A 22,654-nucleotide genomic window follows, 5' to 3' on the forward strand; every position below is an offset into this window, starting at 1 on the left:
GACCAAATGCCCGAACCACCTCATCTGGCTCCTCTCGATGTGGAGGAGCAGCGGCTTTACTTTGAGCTCCTCCCGGATGGCAGAGCTTCTCACCCTATCTCTAAGGGAGAGCCCCGCCACCCGGCGGAGGAAACTCATTTCGGCCGCCTGTACCCGTGATCTTGTCGTTTCGGTCATAACCCAAAGCTCATGACCATAGGTGAGGATGGGAACGTAGATCGACCGGTAAATTGAGAGCTTTGCCTTCCGGCTCAGCTCCTTCTTCACCACAACGGATCGATACAGCGTCCGCGTTACTGAAGACGCCGCACTGATCCGCCTGTCGATCTCACAATCCACTCTTCCCCCACTCGTGAACAAGACTCCTAGGTACTTGAACTCCTCCACTTGGGGCAGGGTCTCCTCCCCAACCCGGTGATGGCACTCCACCCTTTTCCGGGCGAGAACCATGGACTCGGATTTGTAGGTGCTGATTCTCATCCCAGTCGCTTCACACTCGGCTGCGAACCGATCCAGTGAGAGCTGAAGATCCTGGCCAGATGAAGCCATCAGGACCACATCATCTGCAAAAAGCAGAGACCTAATCCTGCAGCCACCAAACCGGATCCCCTGAACGCCTTGACTGCGCCTAGAAATTCTGTCCATAAAAGTTATGAACAGAATCGGTGACAAAGGGCAGCCTTGGCGGAGTCCAACCCTCACTGGAAACGTGTCCAACTTACTGCCGGCAATGCGGACCAAGCTCTGACACTGATCGTACAGGGAGCGGACAGCCACAATCAGACAGTCCGATACCCCATACTCTCTGAGCACTCCCCACAGGACCTCCCGAGGGACACGGTCGATTGCCTTCTCCAAGTCCACAAAGCACATGTAGACTGGTTGGGCAAACTCCCATGCACCCTCAAGGACCCTGCCGAGAATATAGAGCTGGTCCACAGTTCCACGACCAGGACGAAAACCACACTGTTCCTCCTGAATCCAAGGTTCGACTATCCGGCGTAGCCTCCTCTCCAGTACACCTGAATAAACCTTACCGGGAAGGCTGAGGATTGTGATAGTTGGAACACACCCTCCGGTTCCCCTTCTTAAAGAGAGGAACCACCACCCCGGTCTGCCAATCCAGAGGTACCGCCCCCGATGTCCATGCGATGCTGCAGAGTCTTGTCAACCAAGACAGCCCCACAGCATCCAGAGCCCTAAGGAACTCCGGGCGGATCTCATCCACCCCCGGGGCCTTGCCACCGAGGAGCTTTTTAACTACCTCAGCAACCTCAGCCCCAGAAATAGGAGAGCCCACCACAGATTCCCCAGGCACTGCTTCCTCATAGGAAGACGTGTTGGTGGGATTGTGGAGGTCTTCGAAGTATGCCCTCCACCGATCCACAACATCCGCAGTCGAGGTCAGCAGAACACCATCCGCACCATACAGGGTGTTGACAGTGCACTGCTTCACCCTCCTGAGGCGGCGGATGGTGGTCCAGAATCGCTTCGAAGCCATCCGGAAGTCGTTTTCCATGGCTTCCCCAAACTCCTCCCATGTCCGAGTTTTTGCCTCCGCGACCGCTGTCAGCTGCCTCCGGAGTCGTATGAGCCAAAAGAACCCGATAGGACTCCTTCTTCAGCTTGACGGCATCCCTCACCGCCGGTGTCCACCAACGGGTTCTAGGATTACCGCCACGACAGGCACCAACTACCTTGCGGCCACAGCTCCAATCAGCCGCTTCGACAATAGAGGTGCGGAACATGGTCCACTCAGACTCAATGTCCAGCACCTCCCTCGTGCCATGTTCAAAGTTCTTCCGGAGGTGGGAATTGAAACTCTCTCTGACAGGAGACTCTGCCAGACGTTCCCAGCAGACCCTCACAACGCGTTTGGGCCTGCCAGGTCTGTCCGGCATCCTCCCCCACCATCGCAGCCAGTTACAAATCTAACAATATATGCGCTATTTTAATATTAAACATTTTTGAACATTTTGAACATCGACAGCAATGTTGCAGTGCCCCTAGAATCTCACCAGCCGTTTTTGAGATTCTTGAATATGCAGAAGTTGTTCCCAAAAATTGCAATGGAAAGTGCAGGGTTTTTTTAAGTGTTTGTTGCAATTACATTTTGGGAGAAAGGGAAAGTTGCAATACATCGTGATTTTAACTCTGTAACCATAAAAGGGACAATTGCTGAAGAAAAAGTAATTAATGAACACATATAAACAAAAATACTGAGAAAAGCAACTGACCAAGATGAAAAAAAAATTTGCAAAATAGGATGTATTCAGTCGCAACAAAGTACACATGCATTACTGCAATTAAAAGACTAAAAGTAATATATCAGCCTTCACATAAGAAAAAAAAAATACAACTTTCACAGTTAAAACAATGTATGCCAAAGAGGAGTAAACAATACAAATGATCTTAAAGGACATTACTATAGAAAAATAACTTTGTATATTAACTGTACATTGACTAAAGAATATCCAAGCTTTATATGTATTTTAGTATTTTCCTTTTGAAAAAAAATGTACTGTAGTAAAAATGGTTGAAGGGTGTACATATGCAGATTAAGTTATTTTCATTATCTTCTTTATTCATAAAGTGTACATTTAGGCTTAGTGTATTTAAGCTCCATTTTCTGGCTTGTTTACACATGTGACTAATTCACACACATGCGTGCATAGTTTTTGAAACAAACACCACCTAAGGCTGCCTTATGAATATTAGGGGTGCAAATAAATATACAATAATATATTTTTTTTTTATTATCAAACCGATAATCATCGAGTCGATACCTCTAGGTTTACACGAACTACCGTCAAATTTACATTTTAAAAGACAATTGATATACCGGTAAGTAATTTTGCATGTAGTTTCCTCACACTTTCGATGAGAACACGGTGATTCTTGTTGTGAATGACGAGTAATTGATAAGAAAATGAATGGATCTTTGTCAATGTAAACAAGGAAGTGAAGCTGTGGTGCGATGCAGCGAGACATTTGATTGGTTAGACAGTTGCCTTGCATAGGGCAAAATGTGTAGAGACACTGCAGGGATTGTTTGAATTGTCGTGAATTGGCGGAATCGCAACATAGCGAGATCCTATAGGGACTGTGTTGTACATGTTCTTACGCCTAAGTTAATAGCAGACGTGAAAAGGCAAGACTTTTTTTTGCTGTTTGTTATGTACTTGCAAAGTGCATAAGATATTTAACGCATTTACATGAAACCCCCTACCAGTTATTCTTGTAAATGTCCTGTATTCTTAAAAAACCCAAAACATTTCTCTGCCGTACCGTAGGTGACAATGGTGTCGGTAAACACGTTTGAGCCACAGCAATCTGATAGGACACCGCATTACACCACATTGCTCCACCACATTGGCAGTGGGTAGTGGGTCTTTCCAAAAAAAGGGATTTCACTTATTTTTTGGAAAATTGATTGAATTGATTGAATTATTTATTTCAAACCTGCACAGTACAACAACACACACTTTTTTTTTTAAACATTTTGGCAGGGACATTTATGCAAGGCTTGAAAAGGGGTTGGATGAAGCAGATGCTTATAATATCCCAACCCCTCTCACTCATTCCACATTTAACATAAACAATATAATACAAGAACAATACTATACAAACAAAAAGAAGAAAAGCTCCTGTACACTAACAATACAATAGTACCACTGTTACTATAAAACAAGACAAGACGAGACAAAACACACACACACACACACACACACACACACACACACACACACACACACACACACACACACACACACACGCACACGCACACACACACACACACAGGCCCAAACACTCTCTGACCATACACCTCTTCCCATCGCTCTGTGCTGAGGGCATCACTCTCTTTCCTCCTCGTACTTCTTCAGTACTTCTTTTTTAAACAGTCTTTTAAATGTAATCATGTTAGAACAGGTTTTTAACTCGTCCCCTAAGTTGTTCCACAGACTGACTCCACGCACTGAAATGCACATTGATTTTAAAGTTGTTCTAAATTTAGGCAAATATAATTTGTTGTTTCCTCTTAGACTGTAACTATGATGAGCATCTCTATCCTGGAATAGGTTTTGTATATTGGATGGTAGAGAGTTTTGGGATGCCCTAAACATAATTTGAGCAGTTTTAAAATTGATCACATCGTGCAGTTTAAGTTGCTTTAACTCCATGAATAGTGGATTTGAATGATGTAAGTAGTGAACATTGGACACAATCCTAATGGCCTTTTTCTGCAGAGTGACTAAAGGCTGTAGATGGGATTTATAACAATTTCCCCAGACTTCAACACAATAGTTTAGATATGACATAATAAATGAACGATACAATAAAAGCAGAGCATTGGTGTTCAATAAATGACATGATCTCCTCATCATTCCAACACATTTAGCAACTTTTGTCCTCAGGTAATTTATATGAGGCTTCCATGATATATTTTCATCTATTACCACTCCTAAGAATGAATTTTGTTGAACATATTCTATTGGTGTATCATTAATAACAATCCTGATGGGTATTTCACTTTTGCGATTGCTAAAGAGCATGATTTTGGTCTTCTTTAAATTGAGAGACAATTTGTTGGTATTAAACCAAGTTTTTAACTTGATCATCTCCTCAGTTACAGAGGCCAGAAGTTGCTTAACGTCGTCACCTGCACATGTAATGGTTGTGTCGTCAGCAAAGAGGATGAACTTCAGCAGTGTTGATACTTTACATATTTCATTGATATACATTATTAATAGTGTGGGTCCCAGTATGTCTACAAATGCAAATGTTGACAGGTATGATCATAATGTTTACATCTTTTTCCATGAACCAGGAAGTAAGCTGCTAGCTTACAAACAGACAAAACAAAAAAATATGGCACTTTGTAATTTGGTTCTCCTTTTGTTAACAGTTCAATCTGAATCCTATTGTAATTGTTAGTAGTTTGACTCATAAACCCCAGAATCAAAAATGGTATGACACAAATATGTCATTATCGGAAGTAGCCTGCTTACATAGAAACACTAGAACAGTGCAATAGTAGGCCATTCTAGTTCAAACATAATGCACTTGTTTACGTCACATTAGAGTCACGTTGTATTGCAGTATTTTAGTGCATTTGAACAGATGCCACACTCTTACATGGCATGTTGTTTGCCAACAGTTCAGTGCAATGTTATCCCCCCTGCACAGCTGGTCCTTCAGGAATAACAATTGCCTTTTTCCTATGATGACTTCAGCAGACGTCTTTTCATTGCTTTGCATAGCAGCCAGATGTTATGTGCTGTCTAACTCACCCCACCATTTTTTCCCAGAGGATCCCTGTGCACTCTCAACATTTAGTAGTACAATAATACCTCCTTCTTAGACAATGCTAATTTAAAGCTATGATCCTCACGTCAGCAGTGAAATTGTCATATTACCTGCTTGCACTGATTGACTTTACTGGTATTTTTGGGATATTCTTACCTTGTCACCTGGGTGAGGTCTCATTACAGACACACGATTGTAGCCTTTTCTTAAAAAGGCCCACAATGCATCCAACTTGCTCTATAAAAAGAAAAAAAACAAGATTAAATTTGATCATAATGACATGCAAATATTGTAATGCTTGATTTTTCATATTAGCAAATATAGTCCCTGAAACAGAATATCTCAAACCCAAACTTTTTAAACAAAGCAAATACTTTGAGTATAACGGCCAGCAATACAGCTGTTGGTTTCTCACAAAAATGCTAGTCTTGCAGCCTCGTTCCCTAGAGGTCCGTTTATCAAAGGTCTGGTTTCTATTAGCTATCTCCTTCTGGCTAAATGGGAAGTGTTACTCTCTTTAACTCTATGCTGGCATAATTGTGTGCCTGACCTACTAAGGTCCTAAATGACAAGTGCTGAATGAAAAAAATACACATAATGTACTATTAGTAGAGTAACCCTAATAGTGATTTACTGTTTAATGTGTGCACAATTAATAACAAATGCAAAAGTGGTGCTGACCGTCTGATTTAGATGAAGATTTTGCGTGTCACCATGGAGAAAGCTTACCTCCACATTGATGGCATCACATTTGAGTCTGTGGTGTTTGGCTATGTTGTGGAACATGAAGCATTCAACTGGAATCTGCGCTACCTTTCCTTGGGATATAAAAGCGCTCTTCCAGAGTGACGTAGACAACAGAACCAACTTTTTAGCACACCAACGGTGCACTCTGGGAGATGCTGTTACTAACTTCAGTGTTAAAGACATTATTTTCATATAGAAGATATATTGATTTGTTTTGGTGCCAGCCAGTAGCTCAAAAATTGCATTGCTGAATAGACAATATGTATTATATTTTTTTATTTCTGACAGTCCAGGTATATCGACATGCACACAGGCGGAGCGTTGTTGCTCTACGTCGTCTGTCATTGCATCCAACGCTTCCCTTCGCGCCACAATGGCCTCAGTCATTTGTGCGTAACTGTGCCAGTTTGTACGTACCTTCTAAACACGCTGAATATAGATGCAAAAACAGTTTACAGGCTTGATAAATTCCATTTTAGGTGACTAATGATTATATTTTCATCAGTACTCTGGGCAATCTGATAATCAACAAATATTCTGCATACAGATGAAGACAAAGAGGCTAAATGGATTGCCCTCATTGGTTTTCTCATTTAAGAGACACGACCCTCGACACAAGCTTAATGGATCAGCTTTGTCAAGTTTTCTTGTGTTTTTTATACATTGAAACCTTTAGTAGATCAGGCCCATATTGACCTGTATTTACAATTCGCATCACTCTTTGTGATGCTGTCACTTACATGCCCTGCAGCTAATTAACTTGCAGATATTGTAATAGACTTGTGCTATAGGCAGAATACATGCAAACTTTGGCTTTTGAGTACCTAAATAATTGAAAAACCAACAATATAAACCCATCATAATTATGTATTACCTCAGTTTTTGTGTGCATTTTCCTCTGCAGTTTTTAATATATTTAGGAACCTTTTTATTATGATGGGTATGCACTCTATGAAGGATTTTCCAATTAAATTAAAATGATCTGCCTTGACGATATACACACGGTATGTACCAAACAATTCTACTGTTTAGAGTAGGCTGTACACTTATAAGAGTTAACACAACATGTTCTGTCAGAGTCTTCTTATACCTGGATAGGAGAGTACCACTTGTGGGTCCCCAGGGGTTTGTGCATGCCATTGTTAAGAACCCGCGTGGGTGTCTGCACGTAATCCTGCTCAGGCATCTTTACTTTGGCGTTTTTGGCTTTCTCCAGCTTTGCTCCTTCTTCAGTGGAGCCTTTCTCACCCCAGCGAACCTGACAGAGAGGACTTATTTAGTTCCTATAGATTCTGTTATTGTGATCAAAGCCTTCTTCTTAAATCTCACTTCATCTCACCTCCATCCTTTTGATTCCCCCAACTCCTCTTCCTCCATAGTAGGAAGCATCAACTGTGGGCCATTTCTTCTTTGGGGTGTCATCGTCTTCATCATCCTATTACATTGAGACAGATGCACATCTGATTTAGGGGCTTTAAATGAGACATGTCACAGGCTTCATACATTGTGCTCCTAAAAGTTCTACAGATTTGACTTTTCTCATATAACGCAAAGCAAACCACACTGGCCACAATATTAGGCACAGTACACGCTCGCAATCTAATGAAGTGTAGAAGTGCATTGCATCAAACTATTAAGTGTTTCTAATATTCCATTCTCTCTTGTAGCCAAATAAGGACTCAGTGCACTTCTACAACCACAATAGTGAATACGGTGGTACCGTATTTTTCGGACTATAAGTCGCAGTTTTTTTCATAGTTTGGCCGGGCTCCAGTGTGACTTATATATGTTTTTTTCCTTTTTTATTATGCATTTTCGGCAGGTGCGACTTATACTCCGGTGCGACTTATACTCCGAAAAATACGGTACTTTTGTGACCAATTTTTATAGGATTTGTGTTCATTCATAATGGCTGCCTTGAAAGGCGGAAGGTACTGGGTTCAAAACCCCAGTTGGAGCTGATCTAGTAAGGTTCATTTGTTTTTATTTTTTCAGCATTTGTTTATTGAATTTTTTTGGGGGGGACAAATCAGTTAACAGAAATACAATACATCCATCCATTTTCTACCACTTGTACCTCTCTGGGTCGCAAGGGGTGTTGGAGCCAATAGAAATCAAATGCTCTTCTCCCCCACCCATTTTTTTTTTTTTTAATAAATAAAATAAGAATTAAAAAAAAATAAAAAATCAGTCAAATAAGTACTGGCAAATATTGATATAAAGCCACAGACAACTGCACTATCGAATGACCTCAACATGGTGCAGCAATACACAAAAGCAAACAAAAAGCTTATCAATCAATAAGCTGGTAAGGTTTACAAATGTATGTTTTAATTACCGTTATGTTAAAAAAATTTGTTTATAAATTAATATTTTAGTTACAGGTATATTGAAATTTTTGTTTTTGCAATTTCTTCATCATGAATATGTTTTAGTACAAATGAAAACATGCATCAAATTGAACAGGTGGTCCTGTTTTATCCCAAAATGTGCCTGTTAGCCTGTGCTCCACTCCCCATCACTGGTTGACTATGTAGTTATTTCAGTTACACCAGTAGTCTCAATACTTTTCTATTGCGTAGAGCTTCCACCATAGTGCCAAAGGAAGTTGCAAATGGCAGCACTTTAATAAAGAAGGTGAGTAACACTATTTAGTTCAAGGAATAACCTGTAGAAGTATCTAAAACAAGAGTCTTTAAGAAAGATAAAAGTAATGATAGACATTCATCTATTTAATTTGAACTACAATTATTTAGTTTTGTGTTAATATCGTTGGGTGTCTTGAAAGGACTAATTGAATTTGCATTATTTCCTGTGGAAACTGTGTTTTTGTTTTGAAAAAATTCAGTCCTCGTCAGACCGTTTGGAACAAATTCAAAAATACCTAAAGGCAAGGTACCACTCTAAAGTACCAATGATTGTCACACACACACACACTAGGTGTGGCGAAATTATTCTCTGCATTTGACCCATCCCCTTGATCACCCCCTGGGAGGGGAGGAGAGCAGTGAGCAGCAGCGGTGGCCACGCCTGGGAATCATTTTTGGTGATTTAACCCCCAATTCCAACCCTTGATGCTGAGTGTCAAGCAGGGAGGTAATGGGTCCCATTTTTATAGCCTTTGGTATGACTCGGCCGAGGTTTGAACTCACAACCTACCGATCTCAGGGCGGACACTCTAACCACTAGGCCACTGACTATATCGCAACAATAAAACCACTTTAGCAGTGTCAATCATAATCTTAGATAGATGTCTTACATACATAATGTTGTGGCCCAGAGGAAAATCTGTGCGACGGCAGGCATTGTTTCTTTAATAGATTCCCTGTCTTTTTCCTTTTTTTAATGACATGTCCTCCTTGTAATGTACTTTGTCTTTGTTTAATAAGCTAAATAGCATGTCAAGTAGACCAAGCTTTAATAAGCACAGTTGTTTTGGAGCTTTTGGACTAAACAGTATAATTAGCATAAATGAATGCAATGTGTTTTCTGCAGCATTTTAGTGGCTTGTTGGATCTTCCTAACATAATGCAGGGATATTTACTTCAAGTAATAAATTGAACTCAGACATACAACTGGAATGATGTGGAAAATAGCCTTCGCTGCTAATGTTGAAAGGCGTTAAAATCCAGCGCATTGAAGAAGACTTTCACTTCAGGGAGGCAGTGAATGATAAGTCACTTAGGTTTAACATGTCAGAATAAAATAAACATTGGCAGCTCTCTGAAAGTCCAAAATGAGTCATTAAAGAGTCAAAAGAGGGTGCTGCTCCTACCGAACTCTCCTCTGCAATAGGTGGTGGCGGCTCATGGATGATCTGGGAGAGAATAAACACATATGTGAAAGATGCTGGAGCAGATCAAACCATGAAAGCATGTTTAAAACTTAGTTGTCTCCTCCCATGGCTGAGGAAATGCTTTTGTCCACTTAGATGAGCAATGCACTGACCTAGAAATCTGCTTTCCACATTTTTTGGCAAGTATGAGCTTCAAAAATGCAGTATTTTCTTTATTTTTTATGCAGCAATATCCTCTGTGACACGTGATACGTTCATCATTTTCTCATCTTTTGGATATGCTCGTTTCAGCATCAGCATATTCACCTGGCAGCAACAATAGCACATTGCATGTACAGTCTAGTCTGCTGGGCATAGGATGAACGCGTATTGCGTGTGTTTATTTTCTCATTCCTACCGTCCACACATGAGATGTCAGCTTGATTTCAAACCAAATAACGACACAAATTAAGTGCACTTGGCAAATTTGCGTGACCCTGATTTTTCTCATTTGTGATTTTCCTCCATTCTTCTCCAAAACTTGGAGCAAGAATGACTCTCCATGGTAACCCGGCATCGTTTTCCCAAACATGCATGCATGCTCTTCAAGCAGAATTCACAAAGGAGAGTGTAAAAAGAGCCACGTTGTAAAATTGGACATGCTGGTGTAGCTCTTTCCAGCTCTGGTAATAATAGACTAGATTTTGAAGGGCGAAAGATAGGAATTTGACCGTGACATGATAATTTGTTGCTGATGCAGATGTCTTGTTCCACACACGTTTTATTTCTCCGCTTTACAAATCATTTTACTTAGAAAACTACATTTTTTCATCTTATGTAAGGTTTCTCTTTCTACACATAGAAATTCCAATTATTCAGGTGCATTACCATTGAAAGAAAATATTAAATCTGCGGTGCCGTGGACATAATTTTGGGAGGTCACACGGGGTGCATGTCTTCTTGTTTTTGTCCTCTGCACTTTTTAACGTCCAAAAATAATGTTATGCTATTGAATGAAGACAAGTCAAACACTTGTGCCAGGCGGAAAACGGACGCTCAGACTGAAGCTTGTCCCTTTCAACCAGACGGCCCATTAAGCTTTTCAATCTGCCCCACCGAATGTTTCCAAATTATTTTTTTAGACATTACACATCGAAACTATGAATGTAGAGTGTCATTTTTAAATTACTATAAGCCTCGAACTATAGAAAATATTACAATAATTGGTTACAGTAATCATAGTGACTACATCACAGTAGCTCCAGGCAGTAAAGGCATGAAGCAAAGTGGGCGGGGTTTGTTTACAGAGCAGTCAGCCCGAGACTCGGGTGTTAGAGACTGTCTGCGGAAGCAGAGTTATACAACAAAGGTCTGCGGAAAAGTGATAATATATCAAATTAGAGGCTGTTTATTACCCTTTGCGTTCATATTTTGCCATTTTTGTTGCGTTTTGCTTGATTGTAAAAGAGGTTGTCTGATAAGTAGAAGATGAGCCACGTTCATATGTTATTAATATTCAGTGTGTTATCCTTCATAAGTAACATTGCAAAGCCCACATCCTTTATTATCATGTGCATTCTGGGTGTGTCATTCAGTCAAAAAACTGTAAAATTCCATCTTGTTTTTTTAAGGCGGTCCGTTGTTCTAAGCATATCAGACATTATTTTTGTATTAGTGTGCCTGAAAAAAGGGACCAAAGTACACATACAGCAGATTTTTACAGCGATATAGTATTTCATACACAGATACACTAGCTCCCAGCCACATGGTTTTCTCTCAATATGGCCCCCAAATCAAAAAAAATGCCCAGGTCCACGTTAGACCGCCCACAAGCTCAATAATTGGCTTTCTGGCGCAGCCTTCTTGCCAACGTGAAAATGAATGACAGCACGCAGCAGCAGTCAGATATGCGAGATACACAGCACTATGATTCACGTAACATAAACAAGAAATCCAAACAAGAGGAGTTTAAATGCATCTTACATTTTTGGGATTTCTGGTAGTGCAATAGCTTATGTAGCAGTATTTTTTTTCCAGCGTACATGGTTTGATTCACAGCCAGGACACAAAAAATATAAAAAAAAATCAATGTAATGTTATTTATTGCATTCTGTTCATTTTGTTATGTCGTACAAAAAATATATCATTGAACAAATTGTTAAAAATGTATATTACTCCAAAACATGCATCCAATGGCTATATTTCATGGTTGAAGACAAGGGGAAATTCTGGGGACAAGACAAAAAAATATATAGACTGTGTGGTAGACTACAAGACTGTGTGGACTAGTAGTTGCTAGCTAATGTTTAATGTTTAAAGCGCAATCTGTATTGTTAGTTTTAAAGCCAAAATGTGTCCATTCTCCCTCTTTTGTCTCCCCACTGTTTCTGCTTGCAACTGGTCTGTACGTGTGTTGACGTTGACTCGAGACATGCGCCTCGGCGTGCCATTAGCTGGCGCATGGAAGAAAATAAAGTACCCGTATTTTTCAAATGCAATATATTATCTTTTTTAATTCATTAGTGCCATGGTACTATACCGTACAACCATAGTCCCATCATAATATATTACCTTTTTTAATTCATTAGTACCACGGTACTGTACTACCCTGGTCCCATCATAATGTGTTTATGAGTGAAGGCAAGTAGGTGAGGTAAAATCTATTCATGGCGGTCCAAAAGTATGTTATGTATATATGCGGTGGTCCGGTTCAAATACATGAACGTAAGGGAAAAGGGATGGGACTTACCACAGTGCAGCAGAGGGGCCAGAACCACCATAGTAGAGCCAAGATGAGAAGCAGCATGAGGATGAGCAGAGTGATGGCCAGGATGGACCCATCAGACTGTAACATGTAAACACAGAGCATCAAACCATTTACTGTTGTCATTGAATCCAACATTAAGTACCACCATGTCATTTTTCATGGACATGATTGGAAATTGTAGTGTGACTTTTGGACATAAACACTGTAAACCACCGAATAGCATATTACTAGATTTCTGTAACCACATATAGCCAAACTTCCTTTGTGGCAGCCATGTTTTCTTCATTTGGAGTCAAGCTACATAAACAACATGCACATGATCAACTGAGGAGGTCCAGATGCTTTTCGCTTAGGGTCAGGAAGAACTGGATGGAACACACACAATGGGGAAGTCTATCGAAAAGTCTCTGGGGTGTTTTGGGTGTCACCCCTACATTCACCCACAACATCTTTTTGTTAAATGAGGGGTACAGTTGTTTGGTGGTCATGTGATCTGCTGCCAGCTGCAATAGCCATGCATGCAGGAACAAGTCTACATATGACCTTTTATAATGTCATATATACAATTAAAAAAAGTAATGTCATCATGGAGTTAAAGCAACTTAAACTGCACGATGTGATCAATTTTAAAACTGCTCAAATTATGTTTAGGGCATCCCAAAACTCTCTACCATCCAATATACAAAACCTATTCCAGGATAGAGATGCTCATCATAGTTACAGTCTAAGAGGAAACAACAAATTATATTTGCCTAAATTTAGAACAACTTTAAAATCAATGTGCATTTCAGTGCGTGGAGTCAGTCTGTGGAACATCTTAGAGGACGAGTTAAAAACCTGTTCTAACATGATTACATTTAAAAGACTGTTTAAAAAAGAAGTACTGAAGAAGTACGAGGAGGAAAGAGAGTGATGCCCTCAGCACAGAGCGATGGGAGAGAGGTGTATGGTCAGAGAGTGTTTGGGCCTGTGTGTGTGTGTGTGTGTGTGTGTGTGTGTGTGTGTGTGTGTGTGTGTGTGTGTGTGTGTGTGTGTGTGTGTGTGTGTGTGTGTGTGTGTGTGTGTGTGTGTGTGTGTGTGTGTGTGTGTGTGTGTCTGTGTGTGTGTGTGTGTGTGTGTGTTTTGTCTCGTCTTGTCTTGTTTTATAGTAACAGTGGTACTATTGTATTGTTAGTGTACAGGAGCTTTTCTTGTTTTTGTTTGTATAGTATTGTTCTTGTATTATATTGTTGATGTTAAATGTGGAATGAGTGAGAGGGGTTGGGATATTATAAGCATCTGCTTCATCCAACCCCTTTTCAAGCCTTGCATAAATGTCCCTGCCAAAATGTTTTTTTAAAAAAAGTGTGTGTTGTTGTACTGTGCAGGTTTGAAATAAATAATTCAATCAATCAATCAATGCCAAGAATATACCAAGTTTAATAGAGAAAAGACAAATCTGCATTGCCTTGTTGGCATAGACTGTACACTACTTCATTGTTTATTAGTTAGTGCTCGTGTGTTAGAATAGATGCAACGAAACGTCTGAACTCCTCCTAGTTTTATAATTTGACCAGAATTTTTAGAAAGCATCAAAGGATTACCTTGTAAATTGAAGTGCATTCCAACACCCAAAGCAGTAAGACTTTAACTTCATCATAAGCAACATATGGTGTATACTATTTGTTGTTTGATTGGTAAGAATGTTAAAAAATTAGATGCAATGCAAATTACATTTACAATATGTTTTTAATAATATTGACTGACCGATATTTATTAGCTAGAAAAAAATACCGGATACCGCATTGGTAAGCAAGTCAATATCGAGGATCACTATTTTTTGTCATTACAAACTTGTGTGTAATGGTACCTCAACTTAAGTGTGTTTTGAGATAAAAGCTGTGTCTCAGTTAATTGTTATGCTTTAAGTTGCAAGCAAAAATCTGATCAAAAATCAAATGTCACGGTGAACCCACGTGAGATCCGCTCAAAACATCTGGTCATACTCGCCAAATTTAGCTTATAGCTAGAGATGGACATAACTTTATTCTTCAACCACGGGAAGGAAGAAAGTGAGTGTGAAGGACAGTGCTGAGAAGAAATTTATTATATTTATTTAATTAAATAAATAATTAATCAAAAACTTGCTAGTCTGCACCATGCTGAAGCTGAATGAGTCTAACGCCAGCCAAGAATGATGAAATAATATCTACATGGCGGACATTTATCCATGAAAATATGGAAAAGCTGCCGATATTGTGTTTGACAAAAAAGCAGCTGGAAGGAGATATTGTAGAATTCCACTCTCCAAGCTCTCTAATGCTGTACATTATTATTACATTTCTTCACAAAACTACTGTAGTTGTTAGTAGTATATTCTTTGGTATTGTTTTTATACAATAGTTATTATCTAAAAGTTTGTTTTTCATTTTTAAAAGGCATGTTACACGTACCAACGAAATTGATTTCAATTCATTTCAATGGGAGACATTGATTTAAGATGCAAGTGTTTTTAGTCAAGCGAGCCGTCACAGAACCAAGTAAGCTCCTAAATTTAAATACTACTGTATTATTATTGTATGTCTAAATATCAAAAGTGGTCACCTTATTTATATGCTTGTATGACAGTTAAACATTGTATCACTCTGAAAAATGTAACAATGGTATCAGTTTGACCCTGGAACTGATTCTTTATATTATTACTACGGTACTGTATAGGAAAAATGCTTTTGATTGTTCTGTCTGATTTTGTTTGTGCTTGTGTGTGTACTTTTAGAGCGGATTTAAAAAAAAAAAAACGTATTGTAGTGGTGTTACTTACGCAGCTCACTGTCGTGATGGTGACCGAGCTGGAGATGAAACTGAGACCTTCGTTCATACTGACATAAAGATTTGCTGCCCTGGAAAAGAAAAAAGAAAAGTAGTCATGTTGATGATACTAATGAAGTACTGGGCATGAAGGGGGGATAAATGTATTTTAATAAAGGCGATATCTTACATTCCCTCATCCTGAAGCACTGGTGCTGGACAAAGAAGATATGTATCTTCTACTATCAAAGGTTTCACCACTAGAAACACAGATGTAAATGTGTTATGAAAACATGAACAACACATTCCTCTCTTGACAGATTAATCAATGAGATACAAAAAATAAATCTTAAGAGCCAAAAATAACTCATCAAATACTCTACTGTTTATCCATTTGAAATTGTTTTGTTCACAGCTGTTAAACAACAAGTCGTGATGTTCAAAGGACAAATGTTAGGCAATGGAGACTCCAGGAACATGTTCACGGAAAAGTAGTGATCTTCTGAGAAGAGAGATTCCTCAAAGTCAAAACAAATGGTTTCAATAGGATGGAGGCATTAACCCTTATAAAAAAGTTGAATAAAACCTCAACAACACTGAGGCAAATCTAGGTCTTGTCCACGTCCAGCTGGCTTTTAGGAAAGCAGCTTCAACATGCACCATGACCAGGATGATGTTTATCCTGGCAGGAGGCGAGCATACCCCAGAACTGAGGAAATCAACACCAGAACCACATGGGTCGTGGCTGATCTGCTCTTGAAACTCTGTGCTAAATGGAGAGATAAGCTCGAAATGAATAATTTCATAGGGTCTAGTACTTCTAGAACTCCTAGAGGATATTAATAATGTACAGTACTTGTGTTTTCAGTTTCTACCATCAGGGGTCTCTACTTGATTTAGGCACTGGCCAGAAATCGAGTCCACATAATGGGCAGCATCATACTATACTGTACTAACCATGCTGCATATTCATAGTGGTCTGTGTTAGGAATAGGGTTGGGCATTTAGTGTCGATGTGAAACTGGGTCTTGCATTCAGATTCTCCCTTAAACCATTCTAATTTTCAAACAGATTCCTATTTTCATTGCTCAGTCCGCCGATTAGAAGAAATAGCTGCTACTGAGGCGGCTAGCAGCTAACTGTGTATATCCATACACTATGAGGAGCAGCTTACCAAAGTCAACAATCCTCCACTGCGGCAAATAAAACACATTTCTTTCAAGTATTAACACTGAAGGACGAGACTAAACATGTTACACACGGAGGAAGAGCAGGCAAACTACTTGCTTGAAACAACAGAAGAATTAAGTACGTAGTAAAGTTTAAGAAGTGTAGACCTACTAATAAAAGTCTCAATCAATCAAAAAAATCAAAGATGGACGTGCGTTATAGCAGCAGAAAGATAGCAGCTATTAACAGGAAATGAACAAGTAGAATAATAGGAGTTTAGGGAGAGGGAGGATAAAATAAGCGGCCACTGGCAAGCGTAAGTAAGTGAAAGACGGATAGATCAAGAAATCGATTGTGTTAAAGTTAAAGTACCAATGATGATGATACCAAGTTTAGTATCAGTAAATGATACATAGCATGATAGATTGACATTTTAAATTTCTCAAAATCTTTTTTGTTGTTGTTGGTATGTTTACAAACTCAGAAAAAAAGTCATTGGGGTTTGAGGGCAAAAACCAAATGATTTCATTAAGTATTAGATAGTTTTTTGCTTTTGTTTACTGTATTTTTTTGGACCTGTGTCGGTGAACGGGTCTATTCAAATCTATTTTCATACATAAGGTGCACCGGATGATAAGAGGTAATTTTTCTACATCTAAAACCCTTCCTTGTGGTCTACATAACATGTAATGGTGGGTCTTTGGTCAACATTTTGCATAGATTATGTTTTACAGACCATCTTCAAACTGCTTTCTGACCATCTCTTCAGGATGCTCCTTTTTGTGTTGTCGGCCTTATTTATGTGCCTCCACGTCGACAGCGTCTTCTCCCACCATCTTTGTTGTACCGCTAGTTTTTATTGCTTCCATAGCGAGTCTACTGACAGATATAAGTTGAAACTGTACACTACTTTATATTAAAAATGGCAACAGCGAAGGATGAATGCACCACAACAAGAGGATAGAGGAAAAAGAAGAAGCTTATTGACTACGGTGTGGACTGCAATAGTGGACACGGGCCCATTTTCTGGACCAAATACACATCAGCAGGTACCAATAGGTAACAAAAGTTGTTTTTGTGTAATACTGCAAAACAAAATGCCAGATAATATGTCTCCTAATAGGTGCCATTTTTGGTTCCTTTTACACACACTATAATAATACCCATATGTGGTAGCACAGTGCGTCTGACTACGGTAGCCGTAATGCTCAAACAGTCCATCAAGCGGTGCTTGGTAGCTTACCAAAGTCATACTAAAACATTTTGACAATATTTTTGAGCGCTGTGTGTAATGTTCTATAGTCTCAAGTTTTGGTGTTGCTTGCTTGTCGGTACCTGCTCGCATTGTTTATTGAACAGGCATCAACCTGCAGTCCACACGTATCTCTTTTGTGTGACTGCCATCTACTGGTCACACTTATAATTACACCATGTACCACATAAAATTGCTTCGATGTCATTAAGCACAACTAGAATTACATTTCGTTGTACTTGTGCAATGACAATTAATATCATTCCATTCCACAATTAATCTGTACATTAGGTGCACCGGGTTATAAGGCGCATTGTTGATTTTTGAGAAATTGAAAGGACTGTAAGTGCGCCTCATAGTCCAAAAAATACAGTAGTTATTGTGTACTATTGACTTGATTTTGCTCAAACAAATGTGTGTTGTCCAATCCATCCATTCCCTTCTGGAGCCTATTCCAGCTGCATTTGGGCGGAAGGTGGTCAATAGTACGGACAAGTCGCCACCTCATCGCAGGGCCAAAAATGTATGTTATTATAAAATACAATTCTATAAGGAACTTACGGTAGTGTATGTATGCAATATTGTGTTGATATTGTTACACTGTCAATAGCGCTAGCCGCTGGTGTTTGTGTTACAGTTTTCGTTTGAAAAGTGTAACTTTGAGCATGTTGCAAACAGCCCCTTTTCTCAACGGGTCATTCCGTTACTAATTTGGTTACTTTTTGGAAGGAAAGCAGTCAGTAACTATAATTAATTATTATTTAAAAGTAATTTTACCAACACTGATAGTATTATTGTTTGAATTATTTGAGTAAGCACGGTGACTCCCTACTGATACTTGCGGTTGATGTGTACAGTAAATACAGTACAATTATTAGATATTGTTGTATTGTATTTTCAACAAATAAAAGTACTTGCTCACCAACTTTATTTCATTAACATTTTACCACAAGCTCTTCAATGAATCAATCAATCAGGGGTTGGGTTAGACCTCTTAGTTCCCCCTAAACCATAATTATGCATTTTACCAATACATTTTGAACCATTCTACACTTTATGCATCATTTGGGAACTCCATGTTTTTTTCCATTGTTTATTAGTGGTGTCCCAATAGATTTGCCCATATCATGTCAACACTGTTAGCTCGGCGGACAATAGACCTTTTTGCATTTTGGCTGATTCAGCAACAAATGTTTGATGTTGATTTTTAATCACAGCAGTAGCTCATGCAGAATGGTGGTGTGCCTAATAGGAAGTGCTTTTAACTATTTAATTAAACACTGTTCAGTGGGGGAATCTGTTTTTGCCTAAAGGCCTTTTTGCATGCTGCACACACTTTATTATCATGTTAAAACGACATAATTGCAGTAAGCTCAGCATGGCACCCTTCTTTGATCATATAGAAATCCAGCTTTGCGGTAGACTTTTCATTTAAACATAAACATGTCCAGATAGTAACAAATTGTACTCACTCTTGGTAACGGTGTCATTGATGCGAAAACTACACAGGACTTTATCAACATTGCGGGCATGGAGGAATCCATTTCCTCTCACCACCACCTGAAAGGACTCTAGAGGAAGAGAAAAGAAGTGCGCTATTTGTCACCTCCATATTTGGTATTTTAAAACATCTTAATGTGTGATGCTCAGCGCTCCCATCCCCCAGTCCAATCCTGCTTCCTCACCTCCTGCACAGATACTGGAGGGCTCAGCTGCCAGAATCTCAATGCAGGACCTCTTCAGGATCTGAAGACGTTAAGGACAAAAAAACGCCTGAATGAAGAAAAAAAAACTTGGCAATTGGCATTCTCCACTGTGTTTTTGCTGCGTCAATGTTTTCTTATGCTAATGTTTCTCATCACAGGGTGAATTTTATCATTATCGCGCTTATAATAACTGACCTTTAGACATTTGATACGGCGACTCAAACTGTTTTTAAATGTCCTTGGCCACCACAATAACGTGCATGCTCACTGAAATTCAAATGGGTTTTGAAAAAAGTGTGTTGTCACGACAAAACTGTTTTTCATTTCCTGACAACAGTGAAGTCACAAGAGACTTAGTAAGCTGTTTGATCCCGCTCTGCAAAACATGGCCCCCGCTGATGAAAAACAGGAAAGTCACAGAATTTTTTTTCTGGAATTTTCTGGCCTGGCTTCATGGATGGAAGAGCTTACAAAGTTCTCTTTGCTATCTGGTGAGTGTAACTATGAGGTAATCAATGGCATTATATTATATTTCATGTTAATTTCCTGTGGGCCTCTGTGGCTTTTGTCACCAGGGCCGTGCCTCCCCTATAGGCGCTTTGCGAAGGACTCCGTGATCTGTGGGGAGTTCTGTTTTGCATTAATAAGCGTGTGTAAAATGTAAATGAATGAATGACCGGATGCTTCATATGAAATATTTCTAGCCCCTTCCTGACATGTCACTAATAAGAGGACAATGGCACATTTCCCCTCACATCCTTATTATATAATATAAACTATATTGTTTAATATAAAATATTTATTATTAGGGGTGTCAAACAAAGATTTTCGAAAGAAATTGTGATTCTTATTTGTAACGATTCATAATCGATAAATAAAAAAAAATCAATTTTTATTATTTTAATTTTTTTAATCTGTCTTGTTCAACCACTCAGGCAAATCAAATTGTTGATTTATACTGAACAAAAATATAAACGCAACACTTTTGTTTTTGCTCCCATTTTCCATGAGTTGAACTCAAAGATGTTAAACGTTTACTATATACACAAAAGACCTATTCCTCTCAAATATTGTTCACAAATCTGTCTAAAGCTGTGTTAGTGAGCATTTCTTCCTTGCCAAGATAATCCATCCCACCTCACAGGTGTGGTATACCAAGATGCTGATTAAACAGCGTGATTATTGCACAGGTGTGCCTTCGGCTGCCCACTATAAAAGACCACTCTGAAATGTACAGAAAAGCAGTCAGTATCTGGTGTGACCGCCATTTGCCGCACGCAGTGCAACACATCTCCTTCGCATAGGCCAACATGTTGATGTTGGCCTGTGGTTGGTCCACTCCTCTTCATCAGCTGTGCAAAGTTGCTGGATCTTAGCAGGAACTGGAAAACGCTGTCATATACGCCGATCCACATCATCCCAAACATGCTCAATGGGTGACATGTTTGGTGAGTATGCTGGCCATGCAAGAACTGGGATGTTTTCAGCTTCCAGTAATTGCGTACAGATTCTTGCAACATGCGGCCGTGCATTGTCAACAATGGTCCTCAGGATCTCGTCACGGTATCTCTGTGCATTCAAAATGCCATCAATAAAACGTACTTGCGTTCGATGTCCATAACATACGCCTGCCCACACCATAACCCCACCCCCATTGACACCATCAAACCATTCTCCCACACGACGCCATACACGCTGTCTGCCAGCTGACCTGAACAGTGAAAACCTGAATTCATTGGTGAAGAGAACACCTCTCCAACTTGCCAGACGCCATCAAATGTGAGCATTTGCCCACTCAAGTCAGTTACGACGACGAACAGTTAGGTCGAGACCCCAATGAGGACGAAGAGCATGCAGGTGGGCTTCCCTGAGATGGTTTTTTACAGTTTGTGCAGAAATTATTTGGTTATGCAAACCAATTGTTGCAACAGGTGGCTGGTCTCAGACGATCATGAAGGTGCACCTACTGGATGAGGAGGTCCTGGTCTGGTGTGGTTACACGTGGTCTGCGGTTGTGAGGCCGGATAGATGTACTGCTAAATTCTCTGAAACGCCTTTGGAGACGCCTTATGGTAGAGAAATGAACATTCAATTCACGGGCAATGGTGGACATTACTGCAGTCAGCATGCCCTCAAAACTTGCGACATCTGTGGCATTTGTGCTGTGTGATAAAACTGCACATTTCAGAGTGGCCTTTTATTGTGGGCAGCCTAAGGCACACTTGTGTAATAATCATGCTGTTTAATTAGCATCTTGATATGCCACACCTGTTAGGTGGGATGGATTATCTTGGTAAAGAATAAATGCTCACTAACACAGATTTAGACAGATTTGTGAACAACATTTAAGAGGAATAAGTCTTGTGTATGTAGTAAAATATTTTGATCTTTGAGTTTAACTCATGAAAAATGGGGGCAAAAACAAAAGTGTTTCGTTTATATTTTTGTTCAGTGTAGATGCCCATATCTGCTGTACAGATTTACTTTAGAAATAAAAAGTATGGGATACTTCTCATGTTGCCTTATATGTTTTTGACTTTACTAAATGATTGTGTAGAATTTTATCAAACAAAACCAGTTTTCTTTTGAGTAATATAAACATTTATCAGAGTTGTGTGTCTATATTATAGAGGAATGTTGTTAATCATAGAACTGGCACCCAATGTTATTAGAGAAATATTAATTTTGAATCAAGAATCGATTCTGAATCGAATCGTCAGGTCCCCAAAGATACACAGCCCTATTTATTATATATATATATATATATATATATATATATATATATATACCGGTATGTGTGTGTGTGTGTGTATATATATATATATATATATATGTATATCAGTGTTTCCCACACATTCATTTATTTGTGGCGGCCCGCCACGAAAGAATTACGTCCGCCACAAATGGATTTTTCGGCTTTTGACTCGCTCGACCGCTCATAAAAGCAATGGGACTGTCTGTGAATGTTACTTGTAGTTACACCTCCGGTGCAGTAGGTGGCGGTAGCCTACTATGCATTGTAACTCCGCCAATAGCACTTAATTCACCTGGTGGGCCAGAAGAAGAAGAAGAAGAGGGACGGATGGACGGACGGGATCAAAATACTCGCCGGCTACTTTTCATAATGATGGCGCTTCCTACGT

General features: G+C 39.5%; 1 protein-coding gene and 1 long non-coding RNA gene across 3 annotated transcripts in view; one reads left to right on the forward strand and one right to left on the reverse strand.

The window, feature by feature from the left end:
* LOC133623197 (uncharacterized) overlaps window positions 1-22,654 on the forward strand; it is a 66,542-nt gene that overhangs the window by 27,201 nt on the left and 16,687 nt on the right. The gene's annotated exons all lie outside the window — the stretch shown is intronic.
* antxr1a (ANTXR cell adhesion molecule 1a) overlaps window positions 1-22,654 on the reverse strand; it is a 54,810-nt gene that overhangs the window by 15,593 nt on the left and 16,563 nt on the right. Inside the window, exons 9-17 of the mRNA XM_061986268.1 lie at window positions 19,491-19,551; window positions 19,278-19,376; window positions 15,574-15,643; window positions 15,397-15,475; window positions 12,579-12,674; window positions 9,830-9,871; window positions 7,394-7,489; window positions 7,145-7,312; window positions 5,464-5,544 (exon numbers count right to left, since the gene is read on the reverse strand). Of these exons, the coding sequence (XP_061842252.1) occupies window positions 5,464-5,544; window positions 7,145-7,312; window positions 7,394-7,489; window positions 9,830-9,871; window positions 12,579-12,674; window positions 15,397-15,475; window positions 15,574-15,643; window positions 19,278-19,376; window positions 19,491-19,551 (792 nt within the window). The remainder of the gene's footprint in view (window positions 1-5,463; window positions 5,545-7,144; window positions 7,313-7,393; window positions 7,490-9,829; window positions 9,872-12,578; window positions 12,675-15,396; window positions 15,476-15,573; window positions 15,644-19,277; window positions 19,377-19,490; window positions 19,552-22,654) is intronic.

This window comes from Nerophis lumbriciformis, linkage group LG12 (genome assembly GCF_033978685.3).
Source record: "Nerophis lumbriciformis linkage group LG12, RoL_Nlum_v2.1, whole genome shotgun sequence".
In the NCBI taxonomy this organism is placed as follows: Eukaryota; Metazoa; Chordata; class Actinopteri; order Syngnathiformes; family Syngnathidae; genus Nerophis; species Nerophis lumbriciformis.